Raw genomic sequence first — 25,256 nt, 5'->3', positions numbered from 1 at the left:
ATGACAATATAAAGTGATCTAACCTATTTGTGCCTCATTTCCTAGGACTGCACATTATTGGTTGATCTGGAATATATATTTAACATGAAAAGAAAACAAATGCAAATGTTTCAGCTAAGTACCAGAAGAATCTGAAAATCACATATTAGGTTAAATAAAATAATAAAATATCCACAAGAGTGTATGTGTACAAAGGATTGCACATGTGATGTGAAATGAGAGTGTCTATACAGTTACAGAAATGTGGCATCTGCCTTTTAAAATCTGAAAGCTCTCTGACATGAAATGGCTTTTAATATTTATAGTGATAAAAAAGCATCATAAGAGCTACCAATATGTAGATAATATAGCAATCTTGCTAATATTTGAGTCAATACTGCCTGCCAGTCAATAAAATTGCACCAAGTCATCAGTAAAGATGTACTGTTGAGCTGTGCCCTTGTGTGACCTTAGAGTGTTCTGATAATTTAGGGAGACTGTGAATGTTTCATACCACGAGTATGAAAGTGCAACAGCTTAAAGAAAGACGGAAAGATAAGTGGCTTTGTGGTGACGAATCCACCTGCCAATTCTGGAGTTGCAGGAGACATCCCTAGGTCAGGAATATCCCCTGGAGGAGGAAATGGCAACCCACTCAAGTATTGGTACCTGAGAAATCCCATGGACAGAGAAACCTGGTGGGCTACAGCCCAAGGGATTGCAGAGAGTTGGACATGACTGAGCAAGTGAGCACAGCATGAAAGATAAGCAACATATGGTTTATCGGGCAACAACGCTTGTAGTAGGTCTTCTCTCCTTTAATGTTCAGTCTCTCTGGGCGCTATACTTCACTGTGAGTCATGGTTTCCTTTAAATTTAAAATTCTGACGATTCATGCAATTTATAAAAGTTCATGCTCAGGAGAGCCGATGGCATGTACATATTTTAAGTTAATACTACCTTACAATGTTTTCCTACCTCCTTGATACTAATAGCCAGATACGATTTGTTTCTTTGACATCAGAAATGCTTTAGATTTCCTCTTATATGCTTAGAAATAAAACTAAGAGTGTTTAATCTGCACTATAACTCAGAAAGAAAAAACCCAAATTTCCATACCTTAACTTTATACCTAATTGGCCTGCCATATTTTATCTAAAACATTAACTGCATTTTTCTGTTCTTGAAGTTTTTTCTAGAGATAACATCTGTTTGGAAAGTTGTAACTTGAATTTCTTCCAAAGAAACAAAAGATCTAATACATTGGTAGTTTCTTTATAAAGTAATGAGACATAAATATGGAAGGAAAAAAGCAAAACTCTTGCAGATTGCAGCTGGGCTAAATGAATGTGGATTCTGTGAATTTACCTAAAATTGTCAATCCACTATACAACTCTCAGCAAATTATATTCTTCAGTAGCACATAATCTGTAAAGCCTCCAGCTATTAGAGATGCCTTGTATTCAATATATTTTCTTCACTCTGCAACTGCTGATCACAGTTTTTCTCAGACCAGTTTCTTGAACTTGTGATGAAAGTTGATTTATTTCTCAAAAGATTATAAAAGGTGGCCTGTATGTTGAACTAAGCCACTGATAGACCATCCTGTTTGGAATCAAACACCTAAACATTTGTGTGATTTAGCATACTGCCAGAGTTTAATTTGTTTAATCTAACAGTTTGGTTTCCAATTGAGCTATATTTATTAGAATCTGGGCCTGGTAGTATGTTACTGCTTTTCCAGCTTTTAGCAAATGCTAAAATTATAAACTTAAAAACTGATACTGAGGTGCATTTTTAGTGATTTTCTAATTAGGCTAACATTTCCTTGAATTTTGCCTGAAGTTGTTATTGCTTACACAAAAGCTGCATTGCTAAGATTTCCTTTGCAGAACATCATAGATAATTTTTATCTATTTATTTTTGGAAATTTCACTTTTTGGCCACACAGTGGGGCATTAGTTCCTTGACCAGGGATCCAACCTGTGCTCTGCGAATTGGAAGCATTGAGTCCGGTGGAGTGGAGCAAATGGCCCACCAGGGGAGTCCCACAGAAATACATTTTTTAATGAATTATTATGACTGTTTTAAATATGAATAAACATAAACAGCAAATATTACTTATAGTCTAACAGGAGTCTTTAAAGAGGGCATAAACCAAGACAAAACTATAGCCATCTGAAGGTGACTACACTTAGTATCATTTTAATAATACTGTTTCCAATTACTGATTATTTTCTGGAGAAAGAGTGATGGTGGCCTCCAGTTTTGTGCTGGTCAATGTTTAACAAGTGGTTTTCCAGGAATTCAAAGTATGGGTTGGTAGCATTTGGCAGTTTCTGGGGTATAACACACACCATGGTCAATTTCAAGCTACCTATGTGATGTTACTGCATGCAGAGTCAGGAAGTGAAGCCCGGTTAGCATATTATAAATATCATGTTTCTGCTGGACAGATACAATTGGCATAAATAACCTCAGCAGCAGATATAAATAGCATAATATAGTAAAATATTTAGGCTGCATTAAGCTTTATCATTTTTAATAAGATTTATTCAATTGTGTTCTATAATTTAATATTTAATGATGGTTGTGTTTTGAAAACTGGCTTACAGAATTTAATGGTCAGGTATTGTGAGTTAGGACCAGCCAATTTCTAGCACACCACTATTATTCTCCTCTCAGCACCTAGCAAACTTTACATAGGAGGGGCTTGGGTTTGCTTGGGAAGAAAATTCTAGGCAAAATACCATATTTAGTTGAGAGAAAAAAGGGAAGTATCTCCCACCCAGATGCTTCCTTTTAAGACCTCACATACTCAGAACAAGAGGTCATAGTCTTATAAAGTAAAGACTGGAGCTTAGTTACCTGGAGTCCTGCTCTCACTGGGCAGCTGGTCATTTCAGTACAATCTGTCAGCAGGATCAGACAGCTGCTCTGACTCATGGGATTACTGGATTGACCAAACTATTTACATCAAAGGATTGTTTGGGCAGAGTGTTGACAAAACCCAAGGTAATATTGACAAGAAAGGAACAATCGCACAAGAAATAAATGCAAGGGTACATCTAAAATATGGGTCTGCGTCAATAAAATATTTCAAACGTTATGTTCAGCTGTTCTGCAGAACATTTTGCAGGCTCTGGATTTTTGGTCACTGGGTCAAACACAAATAGGATTGCACTTTCCCTTGTTTTTAAGTATGCTTTCTGTAGGACTTTGTAAATAGCTAATACTAAAGTGTTATCTACTTTTGATGACATCAGAGGGCAAACATGTTTTTGAGCAAAAAAAATTATCTTGTTTGGAAATGTTTTCTTGGTTCAGTGTCTGGCTCAATGCGATCTCTTAAAACAGAATGACTGGTGCATCTTTTTAAATGAAAATGGAAGCAGAAAAGCATGACTGAGCCTGTGTTTGTACAAAAGAGCTTTTAAAACTTTTTGTATAACATTTTCTCTTTGATTTAGAAAGGTTTAGTAATTTAAGAAATAATAAAGTAGTTTTCCAAGGATACTTGAAATATCTCTTAGGAAAGGGGTGACATTATTGTCACTACGAAAAAACTTTTGCTTGATGAAATCTACTTTTAGAATATGAACAAATATAGGTTTCCAATAGGGGAATGCAGAAAACTATGTTAATAATAAATGAGAAAATACATTACCTTCATTTCTATTACAGTAAGTTCTACTCTTTGAGAACTTCTATAATAGTACTTCATAAAAAAAAAAAAAAAAAAAAAAACTGAAATGTCTTCCACAAATAGAAAACCCTACTGTTGGTTTTCTGGTTAATAAATATTCTTTTCATATTTTAATCAAGAGGTTTCATTTTTAAAAATACAAACAAAAACTATTGTTCATAAGAATATTTACAAGATGATAAATCACTTAAGGAACTCAAGACTGCTATCTGATATACTGAATGTGGCTTCTCAGTTACTTAAGGGAATTATTGTCATACCAACTGTTTTACCTTAAATCCAATGGGATAATGAAAATAACCACAAATCTTACCATTTTTAAATGAAACTGAACAATTTAAAGATTACATTTACTCACTGAAATTGAGAATGAGGTATAAAGGAGAACAAGATAACCTGTCCATGAATAGATCCATAGCACACAACATCTTTTCATGAAAAAGGCTGTAAATATTTTGACAACTGCCTCAAGTATAATGCCCACAAGTCCTTAACTAAAATAACAGATTGACAATTCTAGCATTAAAAGCCTCAGAGGGTTATTTAAAATTGCAGCAATCTGAAAAGCCCAACATGAGCCTGGAGATCTGTTTGGAATCTCTATTTCAATAGGTATCTTGGTTGAGGAGCTATCATATCAGCTAGAAAAGCTACAGATGATTTGTTGAATGTGGTCATCACTAAGAGGTATCTATGTAACAGGTCTCTGGCATTTCCAATGGAGGTTCATGCTCTGGATCGCATGCTCCTCTGATAAGAACGGAAAACATATAAATTCTTAAAATATGGAGAAAATAAATGTCATTTGTTTAGACCTTTGTACTTTCAGTTTCAATTACAGCAATACATGCCAAGGCCTATTTAACTAGTATACTTCCCAAATTTTCATGTATCTATTTAGGGGGGCAATTTACAGATCAGATAAGCCACAAGCTACAAGGTAAGAAGGGACTGTCACCAGGGTTCTAAAATCATCTAGCTGAGTAACTGGGGACATATCTTCCTTGTACTTTAGCCATTTATAATATTTATAATGTTATACACGATGATCTCTAAGGCAATGTCTGATTTGTAGTTTTAGGAAACTTATGGTGTTATTTTACCAAGTAAGGGCAAATTTGAAATTCAGTTTAGGAGAAATAATTGTTTTGGTTTATCATTACTTATGGTAGCATAAGTTTTAAAAGGTTCATTCACGTATATTAATCTATGCCAGGCAATGCATAGTTACATCACTGATTGAGACATACTAAGATAAATGCTAGAAAACACCTCAAAGATATTTTACAGTCTTTCATGAACTTGACTACATGAAGTTTAGGCTGATGGGGCAAATCAATCCAAGTCAGAGTTTTGAAAAGATACCATGTTTTCAAAAAGTATTTTTATTGCTTTATTAACACCGTCCATCAACATTTTTAGAAGGACTGGTCACACCTTCGCAGGATGACAGAGTCTTTACAAGCACATAGGAACTGCTTCTGTAGTCAGGTTCACAAGTTAACACTCCCTAATTTCCATTCACTAGAAAAATATTTTTAAAGCCCACAAATGGGCTCTCAGGTTGTATATGAGAAAAGATGGGAAGTATCTCAAAGCCTCTCTCCCCTTGATACTCTCCTATCATCGCTTTGGAGTGAGAATGCCACTCTCTGAATCCCACCTCCAGAACCCCTGAAGCAACTTAGGTTTTTCTCAGAATGTCTTTCATTAAAAATCCCATGAATGAAATGTACACTTTTTGAACTGATCTCAACCAGCGAGAATCAATACATAGAAGCTTGGAACTAGAAACACAATATGATTTAAGATTTGTTTAATGGATTTCTTTCGGAGTCATATGCTGATAACTAACTCAAGCAATCCCTATATTTGGGTGAACATTCCTGATCATCCCCTTCCACAAATTCATAACAATGAAAACAGAAAAACGGTGGAGATTTTCCAATGGAAGCATATTTGTGTTCCTGTTTATTTACATGTTGGTAAACTTAGGTGTCAGCTTTTCCATAAGTCCCCTCTGGAGGTCTGTAGTACTTGGGGAAAGCCATCAGCTGTAGCATGTTGAAAGCATACTTCCTGCATTTGATATTCTTCAGTACATTTTCTATGCGGCATCCTTCTCTGGTGAAAGGGGAAAAAGCACAACTTCATGAAACACAGAATAAATAAATATGCTTTATTTGTTCAATGCAGAGTTGCGGCAACAGTCCGAGTAAAAATAACAAAGATTCAACTCTACATTTTTTTTTTTTTTTCACAAATGATGATACATCTTACAAAATTAAATCCTAGGCCAGGCCCAATACCATTATTGCCCTCGGAAAAAATGATGAGTAGAGTCCCTTTGCTCTTAACATATATTTAAGGTTTAATAAACTCTTTAAATATAATTTGATCCACAATACAGCTTCATTTTCATTTCATAAATATATCTGCCTTTTTATAACTTTTCCACAAATGAATTTCTCAGTCTCTTTAAAACACATGAACATCTACACGTAGCCCTAAGCATGTAGGTTCTAGGAATAAGGCATTTAATTAAGTCTGGCCCTATAGATTTTTAAAGGAAAGTTTCATCTCTATTTGACTGCATTATTTTAGCTGTGCAACAAGGAGGAAAATGGCTTTCCAAACAGCCTGGTCCAAGTCTCAGCTTTATCAAGAGGAGTGCTTGTGTACAGATAGTACAAAAGTCACAGGTGCTGAAAATGGGGCATCAAGACACAAACAAGACTTGGTTAAAAAGAATAGAAAAGTACATTGAGAGCCAAATCAACCCAAACCATAGTTACAAACGGATTCATTTAATTACAAAACAGAAATAGCCATTCTCTCCAGAACGTTACTTGACAGAAAAAAGGTTAAGTGCAGCAAAGAAATCACAGAACTAACAGGCTAAGAAATCGAACAGAGGGTTCTATCAGCTGACGGCGACAATGGAATCAGCACAGTGGAAATCAAGTCTGGATGGAAGGAACCTCTCACATCTGTAGGACTTGTCTCAGGGTTCCGGGGTGTTGTGCAAATTCAGTCTTAATTTCTTTAAATAAATGGAAATGGGAAGAGGAACAGGAGGTGCAGAACTTCAAGCTTTCAGGATTCTGTTCTTTGTCTTATTCCAAAGACAGGAATTTAAAAATTCTTCTTGAGCTAGTTAACAGTTGGGAAATGCTTTTCCATGAACAAAAGAGCGAAATAATTCACTTAATGCATAGTACTTTTTTTCTTTTAGCTTTTAGGAAAAAACAAATAAAACACAATTCAAACATTTGCTTGCTCTTTTTTTTTTTTAAATTCTGTGAATCTGAAAATGTAGAAATTACAGCATTGTCCCCATAATTTAAAGTCCATTGTCAGTTGTAGAAAAGAAAGGAATGTAACATAAAACTTATTGGTATTTGGCTAAAAGTAATGCAAGACTTAAAATAAGCCACACGACTAGCAGGTGTGAGCTGACAAGCAGCAAGGCGACAGGATAGAAGTGTCGAGAAGTTGGCTTGTTATCAGTTAGACAGCCTGTTTCAGGATCGTCAGATTCATTCAGTGCTCCCTGGGTTTGTCTGCTGTTAAACAGGGAGGGGGGCAAGGAGTCAGGGGAGAAAAGAAAACAGTATAGCATTCACACAGTAAAGAAACTCAACCTTATATATCCTGAAATACAACACATTATCTTATATCTTACAGAAATTTCAGATGAAGCTTTTATGCTAAATAGACCCAAATGCATCCTGCGTACTTTTTCTACCTGGACTACAGTGGCAAATATATTAAAAAAATGAAGATTCTTTTTGCTTTTTGTGCAAAAAGAAAGAGAGAGATGCTATGATGATATTCACATGGGGCAAATATATATTTTGCCCCAAGGAAAAATTCAAGAAGCATAACAGCACCGATAGAGAACATGACATGGATAAAACTAAAGTATGGATCAGCCCATAAAAAATAATCTGATAAATCAATACATCTCTGGAAAATGAAATGAGAAACACAGTATGTAGTGAAGGAAGTTTGGCACATTCAAACACACCATCTATTGTTTCTGTACCTATATAATATATTTAAAGTTATAAAAATGATTTATGGAAATGGCTTGGTATTTTAAATGAATTAAACACCTGACATGTCATCCTTGCCAGCCATAAGATTAGTTTAACAAAACCTGACTCAGCACCCTTCCATTGGTTCAGCTCATAAATTATGTTGTCTCCCACTTATCTTCCTAAAATGAGGCCAAATATATTTCCTATAGACTCCTAAGCTTAAAGGAGATTCATATTTGCAGAGTGACATGTCAAAAAAGAAAAGATTCTATATTTCCAGTTTGCGTATTTTCTGTGTAAGTGAAAAACAAGGATTTATAATTCGGCTGAAAAGCAGTTCCAATCATGCCATATTTGAAATAAGCCATACTGATGTGAGTTGAAAACACAGATTCTTTTCTATGGTATAGTTCATCAGTATTCAGAGTATTCAGAATTTCAGTCACTCAGTTGTCAAGGCATTTTTGATCTCTATCAGCTCCTCCAGGTTTTAAAGCCGAAAAACAGGGGTTGTTCAGTCTATGAACAGTGCTATGTATGCAAAAGTACCTTCTAAACAAGCCCCTTGCCATCCATGACTCCTTTTCAACCAGTGGCAGCCTCTGAAAACCCCCTACACAGAGATTTTTGACCTCGTGTCCACTACAACCAGTGGCCACATGTGGACAAACAGCAGTCTTGATGATTTTAAACAGTGATCTGACTCCATTTAAATCAGTCGTGCAGGCCTGGGTTCTAGTTGTTCCCTTGTTGTTGGGTGAAGACCTACGAGTTTTGTAGCCAGTGACAAAGTGAACTACTCTTATCTGGAAAATGAGTAGTTTATTGTGTGAAATGGCGTACTATTTAATTCCTATTGTCAGTTGCACTTGGTTACTTGTTCAACTTTCTACTGCTTACTAGGTAGGAAATACGTAGCAGATTTTAACGTTATGGATATTCCCCCACCTTTACCCCTTGGTATCCACATGTGGGAATGGGAGATTGGGATTGACATATATGCACTCGTGATACTATGTATAAAATAGATAACAAATGAGAAAATATTGTGTATTCTAGGGAGGTCCACTCAGTACTCTGTGGTGAACTAAATGCGAAGGAAATCCAAAAAGGAGGGGATATATATATGTACAGTTGATTCACTTCGCTGGGCAACAGAAGCTAACATGACACTGTAAAGCAACTATTATTCAATATACATTTTGTGGGAGGTGGGAGGGAGGTTCAAGAGGCAGGGGACATATTGCATACTTATGGCTAATTCATGTTGATGAATGACAGAAATCAAACCAATATTGTAAAGCAATTATTTTTCAATTAAATTTAAATAAATTTAAAAAATAAGATATGGATACCTTTGAATGTGACTAACAAAAGCTTTCTTGTCCAATATTATTTTTCTAATATCATCTTTACTAACGCTCACTCCTGTCCACTATTAAGATGAAGGTTATCTGTAGCAAATTAACTTTGTTAAAACCTTGGTTCCTTTCCAATGATTCTTGTTAAGAGAGAAGTACAAAGTCTCATGTATCATTTACCTATTATCTGCTATTATCTATCTATCATAATATAAATATACATTCTGATTACAAATTAGGGTTAAATATTAACCTCAGTCTATCAATCATATTATAGAAATGCTTTCTCTTTCCCATTGGTTACTCATTGACAGGCTGAAGCACAGACAACTGGTCAACCAGGAAGTTGAAACAATCTTGTAACAGTCGTTACTTCAAATACAAGGGACTCATTCATACCAGATTTTTTTTTTTTTCCTACAATTGCCAGGGCATATTTATTATCTTCCAAGTCTTCTTGTTAAATATGCCTTCCAAGTCAAAGTACTATGTTAAAAGATTCGGTTCTTTTGAGGGGCAGTTTTATAATTGAATTAATTGGTTGCTTACTAATTTTAGTCTCAGGAGATTAGAATAATATATTAACAATGCCTTTGACACAGTCTTTCTATTCTTCAGCTGAAAGCAACATAACCTATAAGGCTGCCATAGCATGTAGAGCTTGAGGCCCTGACTATGTCACCCAGTGGGTACAGATGCTCTTGGGGCTGCTTTCCTGCTTCCTGCTAAGAACAGCACAAATGTTTATTTCTTCAGGGCCACAAATGAATTTTTCAGCACTCTGCAAGTGTAAATGCAAAGGATGTGCTAAGTAATAATATTAGTAATTTCCTCCCTGGGAGATTATGACAAATAATTAATTAGTGGCTGCCTGGCATGGCATCCTGACAACCCAGTGTCATTAGCTTTAGCCATCAGTGTCGGGTAGATCACCATGGAAGCAAATCACAAGGTCGTCTCCACTGAAAATGTGACATGATGAGACATTTAAGGGCAGTTACTGAATCTGCAGCATAGAAAATTATTTTTTTTTTCTTCAAAGACCTGTCAAAGCAATCACTTAAAATAGAAACAAGTAAAAATGTGTCTCATTCTTAAACACATCACTGCGTACATGAGGAGACATTTCCTTAAATAAAAGCCAACGTGCATGACTTGATATTTGGTTATTTCCCCCTCTTTTCTATCACTGATTACTGCTGTGTCCTAGATCACAAGGCTGACAAGCCCCCCACTACAGGTATCCTCTCAAATCATTCAGACCTCTGAAAATACAAGGTAGAGTCTTCCTATCTCCCCGTGTTGGGTAATTATTCATGAATAATGTTGCTATTTGATATTTTATTCCTTTAACCACTGCAGCTCTTCAAGCTCCCCCAAAGGAAAATTAGCAATTAAAACTGAATTGAAAAATCTTTCCTTCTGACCAGAAAGCTGATTTCCTCCCATGCTAAAATGAGACCATTTCATGTTTAATTACATTCAAGTTCGGAGTTATAGGCATAGCATCTTGAAATGAGGAGCCGAGATTTTAGAGCCAATAGCTCACTGGGCTTTATCTGAGTCCACATTCATCTGATAAGTCGATCTTAATAGAGCACCATGTTTCAGGCTCTAAAATGTTGGATTGTGTCAGATTTTAAACTGGCAGACCTGTGTAGAGATGAATACAATGTAGGTCTTTATCAATAAGAGATTTGAGAGTGGTATCTACATCATAGAACAGGAGATTCTCAGATGTTAAGTGACTAAGAAGTCTTCAAGTTGAATTATACATTTTATAGATGAGAAAATAAATTTAAAGGCTTTGCCTAGGCTTCTACAGCAGTAAGTTGTAAGAGAAAGGATCCTGAGAACGTAGTTTGCCTAGTTCACAGCTTGCTTATATGATAGTCTGGTAAAATAAGGGGAGAAGGATTTTTTGCTTCCTGTCTAGATTTAGGCCCAGTTTTAAATATAATGACTCAAAATATACTTAGGTGTCAAATTACCAAAACTTTCCAAAAATTTAGCTTATAATTAGAATATTGAAAGTATATTTCCAGGACTTCTTTTTTAAAAAAAACTGTGCAATTGTTTAAATATGGGGCGGTGTTTTAATAAAAGAATATCAAGGTCGAGATAATTTCCACTGGCTTAGAAGCAAGACTGGGCTTCCCACAGGGCACTAGTGTTAAAGAACCTGCCTGCAAATGCGGGAGAAGTAAGAGAAGGGGATTTAATCCCTGGGTTGGGAAGATCCCTTGCAGGAGGGCATGGCAACTCACTCCAGTATTCTTGCCTGAAGAATCCCATGGACAGAGGAACCTGGTGGGTTATGGTCTACGAGGCTGCAAAGAGTCAGACACAACTGATATGACCTAGTATACACGCAGAAGCAGGATTAGCTTTTGTGGCCACTGAGTCTTCAGAAACATTTAAAATGCTTTCTTCATTTTAACTGGATTTCAGAATCTAACACAAAATACATTGTCACCAACAGGAAAAACCCCTAAATTAGGAAATTCCTCAGAAGACATAAGAGTATGTCACTGTTTGGAGTGTCCTGATCATAGAATGATTTCAATAATCATAGACAAGTTTGCTATAAAAGAGAGAGCAGTGTTAAGTGAAATCACAGTCAGAGGAAGCAAGAGTCCTTGGCATAGGACACTGCATGCATTTCTGGATGTGACATGCTAAGGGGAGGGCTACTGTGAACTAGATGACGCCAGAGCAAGGTCACCAGGAAAATGATAGTGGGCCTGGGAACCTGGAAAAATTATAGTGGGCTTGGAAACCTGGCAAAGCAGAAAAGACTGGGTGCAATGGGAAAGGATTCCATTGGCTTAAAGAAGAGGGACATTTATGGTTAAGTGGTTGTTGATTTCAGATAGTCAAAGATTCAATCGTTTAAAGTCTGGGCAAACTGCAAAGCAATGGAAGTGCCTGAAGCAAGGAAAGAGATCTCCATGTATCATAGTCAATCATGTGACAGCTACTGTATAGATATTACAGTAAGTCTCCAACATAGCCAATGAGCTCCATTCTGAGAGCATGTTCGTAAGTTCAATTTGTTGGTAAGTCCAACCAGGTTAGTCTAGGTACCCAACTAACACAATTGACTATATAGTATTACTAGTGTACTGTAATAGGTTTATAATACATTTCATACAAGTATACATAAAAAGCAAACAGACACACAAAACCAAAGAAAACATTTTTAATCTTATGGTATAGCACCTTTATGGAGAAGGCACACCACTCCAGTACTCTTGCCTGGAAAAGCCCATGGACGGAGAAGCCTGGTAGGCTACAGTGCATGGGGTCACGTAGAGTTGGACACGACTGAGCAACTTCCCTTTCACTTTTCACTTTCATGCATTGGAGAAGGAAATGGCAACCCACTCCAGTGTTCTTGCCTGGAGAATCCCAGGGATGGGGGAGCCTGGTGGGCTGCCGTCTATGGGGTCGCACAGAGTCGGACACGACTAAAGCGACTTAGCAGCAGCAGCAGCACAGCACCTTTAAAAGTACAGTAGTACAGTACCACAGCTGGCACACAGGAGCTGGCATTGAGTGAACAAGCAAGAAGAGTTACCAACTAGAGGAGGGAGAGGAGGTGGGAGATGGTAGAGCTGAGGGACTGCTAGCAATTGGAGACAGAGGGCAAGCTGCAATCTCACTTATGCCCAACGCTGATGGCACAGGTTCTGATTGCTTGCTGGAACCAGATGGGTGTTCGTATCTTCACAAGTTTGCAACTTAAAGGCTCATATGTAGGGGACTTACTGTATCTTATTCATTTCTTACAAACAGTCCAATGGGTTGGTATTATTATCCCCCACAGGCTAAAAAGGATTATAAAACTTGCTCAAGCAGCAGATAGGGAATTTTTATCTTCATCTTACTAATAGAAAAACCATATTCCTTTCACTTTATGATTGGGTTCCTTTCAGCACAGATTTCCCCCTACCTCTCAGAAACCGGCAGGTGCGATTTCTTGCTAGTTGCTAGATTAGATTAAGCAACCTCTAACATTACTTTCACCTCTACCTTCCTATGATTCTTTGATTCTATCAAGACATAAAGGCACACTCTAGAGATGCATATTTTTCTACTAATAAAATAGTTGACAGTTCAATAAGAAACAGTTGGGGTATGGGGCAAAAATCAAAGAATGCAAAGAATGATGTCATTGTATTTAGTCTCTCAAGTCTCTTGCTCATTCTTACCTGCTTTCAGAATTTTTTAAAAAATCTGACATATTTAATGTTTAATTCCCCCCCCCCCCCCCACATCTCTTCTTGCATTCTTCTTCCAATTTCACTCTTTTAGTTTCACAAAGTACCTAGACAATAAGAGTATCTTCTTGTCAGAATAAGGAAGGCTCTTGGGACTTCCCTGGTGGTCCAGTGGCTAAAACTCTGCACTCCCAATGCAAAGGACCCTGGTTCAATCCCTGGTCAGGAAACTAGAGCCTGCATGCCACAACTACGAGTTCGTATGCTGCACAGCCAAATAAATAAATACACATAAATACTTACTTAAAAAGAAGCAAGGCTTCAAGTAGTGACACTTTCAGATAGTGTTTAACACTGCTTTGAATTTTGCAGACGCCCAGAAAAACAACTCAAGATAGCTAAAAATGTTTTATAAAAAAGTTTAAAAAGGAAAAGAGACAGAATGAATGAGTTCAAAGTATAATTGCTTCCATCAGACCATTTTCAGAGAATTGATACCAGTTTTGATCTTTGAATTTTAGCAAGGAGAATATTTGGATGGGGTCCAGAAAGAAATACCATAAACAATTAAAGGGCTGAAGAAAAAAAGCTTCTGAGGAAGTATTTAAGGTTAATTTTGTTTGGATAAAAAAGAAGGTTAATATGTGATGCGACTGCTACATTTGACTGTATGTAAGACAGTGGTAAAATCATTTTTGAGGTATTAAATTATATTTTGCTCTCTTACATTTTACCCTGTAGCATAAAGCATGTCTCTGGGGATTTTAGCAGCACTGAAAGCAAGAGCAGTCTGGACTAAATAGATTTGGTGTTCTTTAATTTTACAACAGAGAATGTGTGAGGTGTCCACTGAGGGGGCAAAAGGGTCTTTGAGGGTTGGAAGAGAAAAGAGAGGGAGAAGGAGAAGGAAGGGCAGGGAGGGAGGGAAGGCGGGGAGACTGAGAGCAAGCCCAGTGGGGAGAAGACAAAGGGACAAATGTTGGTGCTCCCAGAGGATGACACCCTGTGTGGGGAGGCAGGACCACGGGTGGCAGGGAGAAGGGGGAAGCCAGCACGTGCATCAAAGGGGCTGGCCCTCCATCACTGGTCTGCTTTGCCAAAGGCTCCCTTGTCGTGAGCTTGGCTTGGATGCAAGGATATGAAGCAGCTTAAAGGCCCCATAATGAATAGGAAACGGGCATATCAGCAGCTGATGAGTGATACAAACAAGCCTTCTAGAAGTTTCAGTGCAAAATAAGACTGTGACAAGTGGAGAGCTCAAAACAGTAGGAACCGATTTCCCACCAGCCTGGCTGGACAGGAGCTGAAATGTTGAATGAAGTTTATTTAAATAAATTATTTAAAAAGAAAACCAAGCCCTATTACCTTATATATACCTTGGTTAGTAAACAGGTTATAGGGCAATTCTACAAAGACGTATATAGATGCAAGTATATGCCTATAACTCATTTTCTATTTCCCATGTGATGTTATTAGCTTTGCTTTGTATAACAGCTCCTACAGTTGACTTAGTTTTGATGGCTTCAAAGTATCAGTCAGAGAGAAGAAATCAGATTAGCCAATAAAACATTCTGTGAGTGAATTTGTGGCAAAAGAACTTAAAAATATAAACAACCCTTGTCTCACCACTCTAGTTTGTCACTCTCTTGGACTGGGAAGAATTTTTACACCCCAGTAGAGAGAAAGCTAACAAGAAAAAATATAACACTTCTGATTCCATTCTTGATAGGCACCAGGAAAACTGTAATGAGGTAAATCTATGGACACCCAGCTTTCCTGGTGGGGCAGGGAACCCAGCAGAGCAGGCAGCCTGACTCCATGGGCTGTTCTTCACTCTCAAATAAAAATAAAAGTCCATGTATGCCTATGGTATTCTGAAGGTACCCTGGGAAAGTAGTGGGTATCTAACAACAGATATGCATTTGGACACACCAAACAGGAAAGAGGGGCTTCCCTGATGTCCAGTGGCTGAGACTTTGTGCTCCTGATGCAGGGGGCCTGGGTTTAGTTCCTGGTCAGGGGAATAGATCCCATATGCTGCAACTAAGAGTTTGCATGTATCAAGGAAGGTGGAAGATCCTATGTGCTGCAACGAAGACTAAGCATATTAAAAAGCAGAGACATTACTTTGCCGGCAAAGGTCTGTATATCAAAGGTATGTTTTTTTCCAGTAGCCATGAATGGATATGAGAGTTGGGCCATAAAGAAGACTGAGCACCAAAGAACTGATGCTTTCATACTGTGGTGCTGCAGAAGACTCTTGAGAGTCCACTGGATAGCCAGGAGATCCAACCAGTCAATCCTAAAGGAAATCAATCTTGAATATTCATTGGAAGGGCTGATGCTGAAGTGGAAACTCAGATACTTTGGCCACCTGATGGGAAGAGCTGACTCCTTGGAAAAGATGCTGATGCTGGGAAAGACTGAAGGCAGGAGGAGAAGGGGATGACAGAGGATGAGATGGCTGAATGTCACCGTCAATTCAATGGCCATGAGTTTGATCAAATTCCAGGAGATAGTGAAGGACAGGCAAGCCTGGCACGCTTCAGTCCATGGGGTCACTAAAAGTCGGACATGTGACTTAGCAACTGAACAAAAATAACAGAAAAGAACATCAGCTCAGCCTCCCAACACCCACTTGGTTAAATTCCAATCTTCCCTTTTAAAGGGGTAATGTTAAGATTACCCAATAGCAATACTGAGAGATTACATAAAGGCACCTACCATATTCTCAGCACTAAAAATAAGTAAATAGGAAAATAAAAAATTCTCTCCCTATCCCTTCTCTTGGGCTTCCCAGGTAGCTCAGTGGTAAAGAATCCATCTGCCAATGCAGGAGTCTCGAGAGATGTGGGTTTGGTCCCTGGGTCAGGAAGATTGCTTAGAGAAAGAAATGGCAACCCACTCCAGTATTCTTGCCTGGGAAATTCCATGGACAGAGGAGCTGGGGGGCTACCGTCCATGGGGTTGCAAAGAGTCGGACTCGGCTGAACAACTAAACAACAAATCCCTCCTTTTGCTAAATCTCAGTTTTCAGACAAGGAGTGCGTTGGCCAGATGTACAGCCACTTAGCTCGGGCTCTTTCTCCTCTCATTCTCTCTAATGCTGAGATGCCCCTGGATTCAGGACAGCACCCTTCTGGTTCCTGTACTACAGATACTGCTTCCAGGTGATTTCAGCCAGTCCCCTGACGTAACTATGATGATATGATGATGAGTCTCAAATTTCTCTCTCCTTACTTTACACTTCTCTAAATTACAGACACATATATCGCATCTTCACTTGGATGCTTACCTTACAGACATTTTAAAGTAATGAAGCATGGAAGAATACGCCACCCCCAAATATGCCACACTGGCATAAGGATTATTTCGAGCTAAAGGCACTTGAAAAACAGCAGGTGCAGGAAGAGTACTCTGACCTCCCCTTTTCTTCCTGAAAGCAAGAGATAAAATCACTGCATGACAGTTGCCCTGCCACTACGAGGGGGAAAGAAACATTCTTATCACCAGAGACGGGGAGTCAACGCCGAGAGAATTCTATACAGCAGGCCTAGATGAGAGCACTCCTATCTCCTTCTAGCCCCTCCCCCGCACGCCCCATATATTTCAGTTATTTTTCCACAATTGCTTTTCTTCGTTCAACCTGGTATAGACGCATTTCGGTGTTGACATTTCTTTGGATCTTCATTTTCTTTTGAGAATTTCCACGTATATGTAGTGTGCTTGCTTTTCTCCTGTAAATGTGTCTTATGGCAGTTTCATGCTCAGGCCCAGCCAGAGACCCTAGGAGGGCAGAGGAAAAGTTGTGCCTCCCATCTAGTTCCAAGGTCACGTCTTGACTTGAGTCCATGTTCTCTGCCACCACTACACACCAGGTGCTCTTTTCCTTCCTATCACAGGAAATGACATTCAGCCACTCTCAGACATTCGTGTTGAGCGCTCAACTCCCCCCGAATCTTCTTCACTATTTACCCTGCATCCCTCCATCCATCAACCAGTCAGACCACTTGGCGCCATCTCCCCTGCTGCGACCTGCCTATGGCGCTCCATCATTGTGGGCTTATACTAATGGAAGCTGGTTTCCTGTCTTTTCTACTCTTGCTCCTCTATTACGTTTTCGTAAATGGCAAAGCAACCAACACACTCTTCTGGTCACATCCTAAAACCATGTCCCCAAGAGCTTTTATGGAATGAAAATCCGTCTGCATACCAGGCTCCCATAGGGAGCCAAGCTTGTCAAAATACCAGCGGTGCTTATCCATATGCAAGGAGATGCAAATATTCTCAACTGCTCAGCACTGAGACCAAGGCTCCTGAAGCTCAAGGAAGAAGTTCAGCTATATCTTCTTTCGCTACAATCTCTTGGGTTTTTCAGGTTTTTTCAATCCCTTCCCACTCTTGCCATTTCTATGAGATTCTAGTCAGTGAGATAAATCCTGCCAGCCTTTCAAAGTGATGGGCTTTGGGTTTTCTTTGCTGCATCTGGAATGGATGAAGCCGAATATGGACCAGTTCAACATCAGACATCACCACCACAGTACTGGTATTATTAAACATTCATTTCTACTCCATCTTGGAATAAGATGCTCCAGAAGGATCACCTTAGTGTTCTTGCCCCTGGAATCGTCATTTTCTTCTCTAGGAGAGGGTTTCTTTCTCCTGCTTTCAACTTTTCGCCATTTCTCTGTCTCTTTCTCCTATTCCCACCATCCCAAGCGAACTGCACAAAGCCATAATTTATATTATCAACTTCTGAAACTGAAGTCTTAGGAAAATCCTAGTGAAAGAGAATAAATACATTCAATAACCATGGAGTGGGTTTTTAGATACAAGCATGTGGTTAAAAACAACAGGTACTCAACTATGACAATGACCAAAGATAAAATATAAAGTCCACCAAGGACAAAGAACTCCAAGCTATGACTCAAAGTGCTTTACATGTATTAACACTAATCTAGGCTATGGAGATTTAAAGATCAGGGAAGGAAGGCATTTTAGAGAAATTAACTTTTGTGATGGACAGTGAAGGCTGAACAGAATTTCAATGGTGAGAAATTGGGTGGAGTTTTGGGGGATGTAAATAGCACAGAAAGTCACAGAGAAAGGAAAATGTCAGATGCACTTAGGAATGACCCACAGTTCACTTTGGTTGCAATAATGTGTCAGAAAGGAAATAAATGAAGACAGAAAAATTAAAATTAGTATTTTCTTTCTTGTTGGTTATCTATTTTAGACTTTTTCTAAGATAAACACCTCTTTTGTGACAAGAAATTCAACTAAATTGTTTTAAAATGAGATGGGGCTATGTCGCAAATGTTTGTATTGACGATAAAAACTTAGACTTTATTTTCGAAATGATGGGTGGACAAACACTGAGGACCAATGAGGAGTGGGATGATGTGATGAGCTATGCACAGCACCTAGCTGCAGCAGCCAAGATGGCTCAAGCCAGGCCTGCAGAAGGGATGGAATAAACCAGAGACATGGAGACCAATCAGGGCTGACCATCAGACATGGAGCCAATCACTGGCTCAGACAATCAAGAATCTGCCTCCAATGCAGGAGACCTGGGTTTGATCCCTGGGTCAGATGATCCCCTGGAGAAGGAAATGTCAACCCACTCCAGTATTCTTGCTTGGGGAATTCCATGGATAGAATTTTCAAATGTTTTTTGAAATTCAGCTGGACTGTTGGGCTATATAGTCCATGAGGTTGCAAAGAGTTGTACACAACTCAGTGACTAACACACACACACACACACACAAGGAGACCAGTTGAAAGTGTTAATTGCTCAGTAATGTTCAATTCTTTGTGACCGCATGGACTGCAGCCCACCAGGTTCCTCTATCCATGGGATTTCCTAGGCAAGAATATTTGAGCGGATAGTCATTCCCTTCTCCAGGGAATCTTCCCAACCCAGAGACTGAATCTGTGTCTCCTGCATTTTGGGCAGAATCTTTACCATCTGAGCCACCAGGGAAGCCCTGGAGACCAGTTAGGGGGCTATTCTAATAGTCAAAGCCAGAGATGACAGAGTTTGAACTTGGAGTATCGGAGAAGGGTAAAGAAGTTACAGATTCTAAAACAGAAGTAATTTGAAAAGTAGACAGTATGTTAAGAGTTTAGGTAGGCGGGACTTCCCTGGTGGTACAGTAGATAGGAATCTGCCTGCCAATGCAAGGAACAGGGTTCCATCTCTGGTTTGGGAAGATTCCACGTGCTGTGGAGCAACTATGTCCCAGCACAACAACTACTGAGCCTGTGTGCCTCAACTACTGAAGGCCCTATGCCCTAAAGTCTGCACTGCACAACAAGAGAAGACACTGCAGTGAGAAGCCCGCATGCTGTAATGAAGAATAGCCCCAACCTGCTGCAACGAGGGGCTTTCCAGGTGGCATTAGTTGTAAAACCTGCCTGCCAATGCAGAAAATGCGAGACGTGGGTTCGATCTCTGGCTTGGGAAGATCTCCTGGAGGAGGGTATGGCAACCCGCTCCAGTATTCTTGCCTGGAGAATCCCATGGACAGAGGAGCCTGGCAGCCTACAGTCCATAGGGTCATAAAGAGTTGGACACGACTGAAGTAACTCAGCATGAACACACGCATGCTGCAACTAGAGAAAGCGCACACAAAGGCAATGAAGATCCAGCTCAGTCAAAAAAAACACAAAAACCAAAACAGTTTAGGTAGGGGAAGATAAGGGAGAGAAAGTTATAAAAATATGTTCAGGTTTTAGGAGGAAATGCATTCTATTCAAATATGCTGCTGTGCTAGTCGCTCAGATGTGTCCAACTCTTTGCAGCCCTATGGACTATAGCCCGCCAGGCTCCTCTGTCCATGGGATTCTCCAGGCAAGAATACTGGAGGGCTTGCCATGCCTTTCTCCAGGGGTTCTTCCCAACCTAGGGATCGAACCCAGGTCTCCTGGGTTCACATTGCATGTGGATTCTTTTAAATTTTATTTTTATTTTTTATGATTTCATGGCTTCCCTCGTAGCTCAGTCGGTAAAGAATCTGACAGCAACACAGGAGATCCAGGTTCAATTTCTGGGTTGGGAAGATCCTCTGGAGAACGAAATGGCAACCCATTCCAGTATTCTTGCCTGGAGGATCCCATGGACAAAGGAGCCTGGAAGGCTACAGTCCATGGGGTGACAAGAGTCGGACACGACTTAGCCAAAAAACCACCACTGAATGAAAGATTCTTTAAGTTCTATAGTGCTTTATAATTCTCAAAAGCTTCACACATATGATTTCATATACTCTCATAATAACACTTTATTCCTCTATCAACATATTACCCCTTCCTCCTTCCCTGTCCTGACTGGTAACCATGAAATTGTTCTTTATACCAGTGAATCTGTTTCTTTTTTGTTTTATGCATTAGTTGGTCATATTTTTTAGATTCTACATACAAACTATACCACACAGTGTCTGTCTTTTTCTGTCTGACATTTCAGAAACCATAATGCCCTCCAAGTCCATCCACATTATTGCAAATGGCAGAATTTCATTTTTTTACTTGATTGAGTAATATTCCATTGTACACACACACACACACACACACCATGCACCACATCTTCCTTATCCATTGGTCTGTTGATGGACATTTAGGCTGCTTCCATACCTTGGCAACTATAAATAATGCTGTTTAAATATGTTGTGCTTGATAGAAGACTTTAGATATTCTTAACAAAGGTAGGTCTACACAGGATCTATACCAAACATTTGGAAGTTACCTTCAAGAAGTGAGTTAATTAGAGGAAGTCACCCATGTAGAGAGTATAAGATAAGCAGAGATGAGGGCTGAGGGTAAAGCTCTGGGAATGCTTGCATTTGTAAGGTCAGCGAGGAAGGAGGCAGAGGGCACGCAGTGACATGAGAAAACAGTCACAGATTCAAAGAAAGAATTAACCTCTGCGTCAATTGGAGCGAGGAGGTTGCCAAGTAAATACAGGTTACTGGACTCCATAACTTTGTGACTTGTAGCCTTTGACTTTCAGCAGAATTTTAGAAGCAGAAGTTAGTATATAAACAACTGACAAATAAACAGCAAAGAATGGGAGGCAGCATATTATTTTAACTACTGTGTTCAGAGCCTTGATTGTGAAAGGAAGGAAGAGGAAAAACAGCACAGAGCCTCTAAGAGGCAATAGAATCGACCAAGTGTTTTGGGATCCGTGAGATATATATGCCTGGAAGCACAGCGGAAAGAGAATATGGGGAAGATTCAAGAAAACGTGAGAGTTGGTCATCTTTGTGTTTTCAGAAAAAAAAGTAGATATTTATGGGTTGAGGACTAGCTACAAAATAGGGAGCTTTCACTGCTTATCAAAAAGTCCTTACTAAATGTGTGTTAGTTGTTCAGTCGTGTCTGACTCTGTGAACCCCATGGACTGTAGCCTGCCAGTCTCCTCTGTCCATGGAATTCTCTCGGCAAGAATATGGATTGTGTTGCCATTCCCTTCTCCAGGGGATGTTCCTGACCCAGGGATAGAACCCGGGTCTCCTGTATTGGAGGCAGATTCTTTACCGACTGAACCACCCAAGAAATCCACTAACCAAAACACTCCCTGGCTCATCTGGATGTGGAACCAAAGGTAACCATAACCTAATTAGAAGCTTCATCTCTTTCCTCTTTGTGACACAATCAGAACTTTTCACAATATATTATCAGTGGTTTAGTAAACAAATAAAGCCAAGGTTGAATTTTTGGTCTCCTAAGCATTCATGCCACAATTATTCAGAACATCTATGCTGCTGCTCCTGTGGTTGGAGTAGCATCTTTGTACAGTTTTGAAGCTCAATGTCTGTAAGTTCCAAGTATTTACATTTTACATTCACATAGAAGTTTCAGTTTATGTTGCTCCTGAACTGTTGCCTTTTCATATGGTTCTTTGGACTGAAGCCTTCCCATGATCATATACACACAAAAACAACTAATAAGAGCATTTTATCAACACAAATGACTATCAGGTTGACTACACTAGAATGTATTGTTCTGCTTCCCTTTTAATTTCTAATACTGCTAGTGACCTGTAATTATCTGGTGCCTGATATTGTATCCAACATGCTATTTCTGATTATAGCCACTGGGAAAGCCTTACAATCGGCTTCCCAGAACTTCTGTACCTGGGGCTAACAAATGATCTTAAAGGATACCCACCTGTCTCCGACTGATACAGACAGATGCTTCCTCTTGCTTTCCTGTTCAATGCTGAGTATTTCTTTTCCTTTTTAAAATCGGTTTGGTATCACTATAACTTATAGGCAACTGGCCATGAATCTTGATTAATTTGGGCTTCCCAGGTAGCACCAGTGATAAAGAACTTGCTTGCCAATGCAGGAGACGTAAGAGACGTGAATTTGATCCCTGGGTTGGGAAGACCACCTGGAGAAGGAAATGGTGACCCACTCCTGTATTCCTTTTTTTTTATACTTATTTTTTAATTGAAGGATAATTGCTTTATAGAATTTTGTTGTTTTCTGTCAAACCTCAACATGAATCAGCCATAGGTATACACATATCCCCCTGGAGAATCCCATGCCCAAGGAGCCTGGTGGTGACAGTCGATAGGGTCAGAGTCGGACATGACTGACGCGACTCAGCAAACACGCATGCTAGATGAATTTTCCTTTTTGACCTATACCTCTCAAGCCCTCTAAGAAGTACAGAATACAATGCCATGTAAACACCATTCCCTAAGATATCTCTGATGAAATAAGTTGGTAAAATAACAGTTAAAAATTCAAGCAGGACTTTTTATTTAAATAGTTATCCAAGGAATATTTTTTTGAGTACCATCTTTGTGGCTTAAATAGTTTGAACTGACTACAATCTAAGAATAAAAAGAAAGAGGAAGGGGTTGTCATATAGAATAAGTTGACTGATCTTGAAGTAAGAGAAGCCTCTGAATTCCAGGCTAAAGAATTTTAATATTACTCTCTTTGTAGTGGGAGTCATATGACTTGAGTTGAGCTGCAGGAAAATCTCTTTGGGAGGAATGTGTAAAACAGATTAGCAGGTGAGGGACTAGAAGAAAGAGTAATTAAGAGAGTATTGCAGTGGTCCAGGTCAAAAGTTATAAAGGTCGGGAGTAAAGCGAAGTAAATAGAAATGAATGCGAGACTATATATGTGATAGTTGAGTGGGGTTCATGCTAGACAGAGGTAGCAATTACAAATGGCAAGACCCACGAGAGAGTATTCTGTCTCAGATACATTTTTTTTCCTTCTGTCTGCTTTTGTAACTACACTGATGCAGATAATCAAACTGAGTCTAACAGAGCCATTCTTTCTGACACTTGCAACCATTTCCTGCAATAATTCTTGAAATGGCTGTGCTGTTTGCCAAACAGATGGCGATCCATGAGAGTACAAAATATCACTTGGAGCCAATCGCAGTAATTGCTTCGAGTTAACTTTTTTTTTTGACTCATTAATAAGATATTTATTTTTTCATGCTTTTTTATTATTTATTTTTAATAGGAGGATAATCGCTTTACAATATTGCGTTGGCTTCGGCCATACAACAACATGAATCAGCCATAGGTATACGTATGTTCCCTACCTCTTGAACCTCCCCACCACCTCACCATATCCCGCTCTACGTTGTCACAGAGCACCAGCTTGAGCTCCCTGCATTATACAGCAACTTGCTATTAGCTCTCTGCTTTAAATATGGCAGTGTATATGCGGCAGGGCTGCTCTCTCCATTTGCCCCACCCTCTCCTTTCCTGTTGTGTCCGAAGTCTGTTCTCTATGTCTGTGTCTTTATTCCTGCCTGGCAAATAGGTTCATCAGTACTATTTTTTTAATTATTAAAATAAAAAATGCGTCAATAGTTTCATTACAGTAGAAGCAAGAGGATCGTAAGGGCCCCATAATTTTTTTTTCTACCCACTTGGCTTGTGTTTTGTTCCACATCTGTTAGAAATTACATTCTGTATCAACTCTCTTCTGTTCAACTGAGTAAGACACAGAGACACAGAGCTTAGAAAAAGGGTCTTTTCCCCTTCTTTCCTCATTTGTGTATGCTAGTTGCTCAGTCGTGTCTGACTCTTTGTGACCCAATGGACTGTAACCCGCCAGGCCCCTCTGTCCATGGGATTCTCCAGGCAAGAATGGTCTTCCCTTCTCCAGGGGATCTTTCCAACCCAGGGATCAAACCTGCGTCTCCTGCATTGCAGACAGATTCTTTACTGTCTGAGCTAACTGAGGAATCCTTCTCTTGTTTAGGCTCCCTCTAAGTTGCTTAAAATTTTTCTACAACTCAGATTGTTACTGCTAGAAGGCAACCTTAGAGATTACATCATCAAACCCCTTCATTTTTCAGAAGAGGAAGCAGAGGCTCCAGAGGAAGACCAGGAACTCACTAGCAGTCCGCAAGGTACAGGGCAGAGACTGTGTGCAGGACAGTTAGATTAAGTATATATTCTTCAGTTTGCACACAATGAAACAGAATCTCCTCTCATGCTCCATCCCTAACAAGGAGCCCTTTTCTTACTCCTTGGGTTTTATGCATTGTGAGGACAAGTTGTCTGGCACATTGTCGTACAGAAATGCACTCAGGCTTGGGAGGAACCAGAGCTGGAGAACCTTCATATGACTCACTGTGATCTCACTGTTCCTCAGTAATCCCTATGGTGCTCTGGCTCATTTTTCTACATAATTACGGTGTAAAATTGTCCTTTCTGAACCTGCCACTGTGGCTGCTGCTGTTTTGACTTATAAAACACGGAGAAATTCAGGAAGGAAGAAAACTAATGGATGGTTCCTAGAACACTCATGCATAAAGCATCAGCTAAGCTCATAGAAAGTTAATAATAAAGGTAACCGCTTATTGAGCAGCGACTGCTTCACAAATGCCAATCACTTCACCCAGTGATCGCCTCTAACCTGTACATCACTACTGTGAGGTGGGTACAGAGGCTTATTGCACA

General features: G+C 39.3%; 1 protein-coding gene across 1 annotated transcript in view; it reads right to left on the bottom strand.

Moving 5' to 3' along the window:
- Window positions 1-5,498: 5,498 nt before the first annotated feature.
- The window catches only part of INPP4B (inositol polyphosphate-4-phosphatase type II B), a 723,258-nt gene continuing 703,500 nt past the window's right edge, over window positions 5,499-25,256 (bottom strand). Inside the window, exon 25 of the mRNA XM_052654320.1 lies at window positions 5,499-5,809. Coding sequence (XP_052510280.1) covers window positions 5,677-5,809 — 133 coding nt within the window. The 3' untranslated portion in view covers window positions 5,499-5,676. The remainder of the gene's footprint in view (window positions 5,810-25,256) is intronic.

This window comes from Budorcas taxicolor, chromosome 17, assembly GCF_023091745.1.
Source record: "Budorcas taxicolor isolate Tak-1 chromosome 17, Takin1.1, whole genome shotgun sequence".
In the NCBI taxonomy this organism is placed as follows: domain Eukaryota; kingdom Metazoa; phylum Chordata; class Mammalia; order Artiodactyla; family Bovidae; genus Budorcas; species Budorcas taxicolor.
This window is presented reverse-complemented; position numbering and strand designations above follow the sequence as displayed.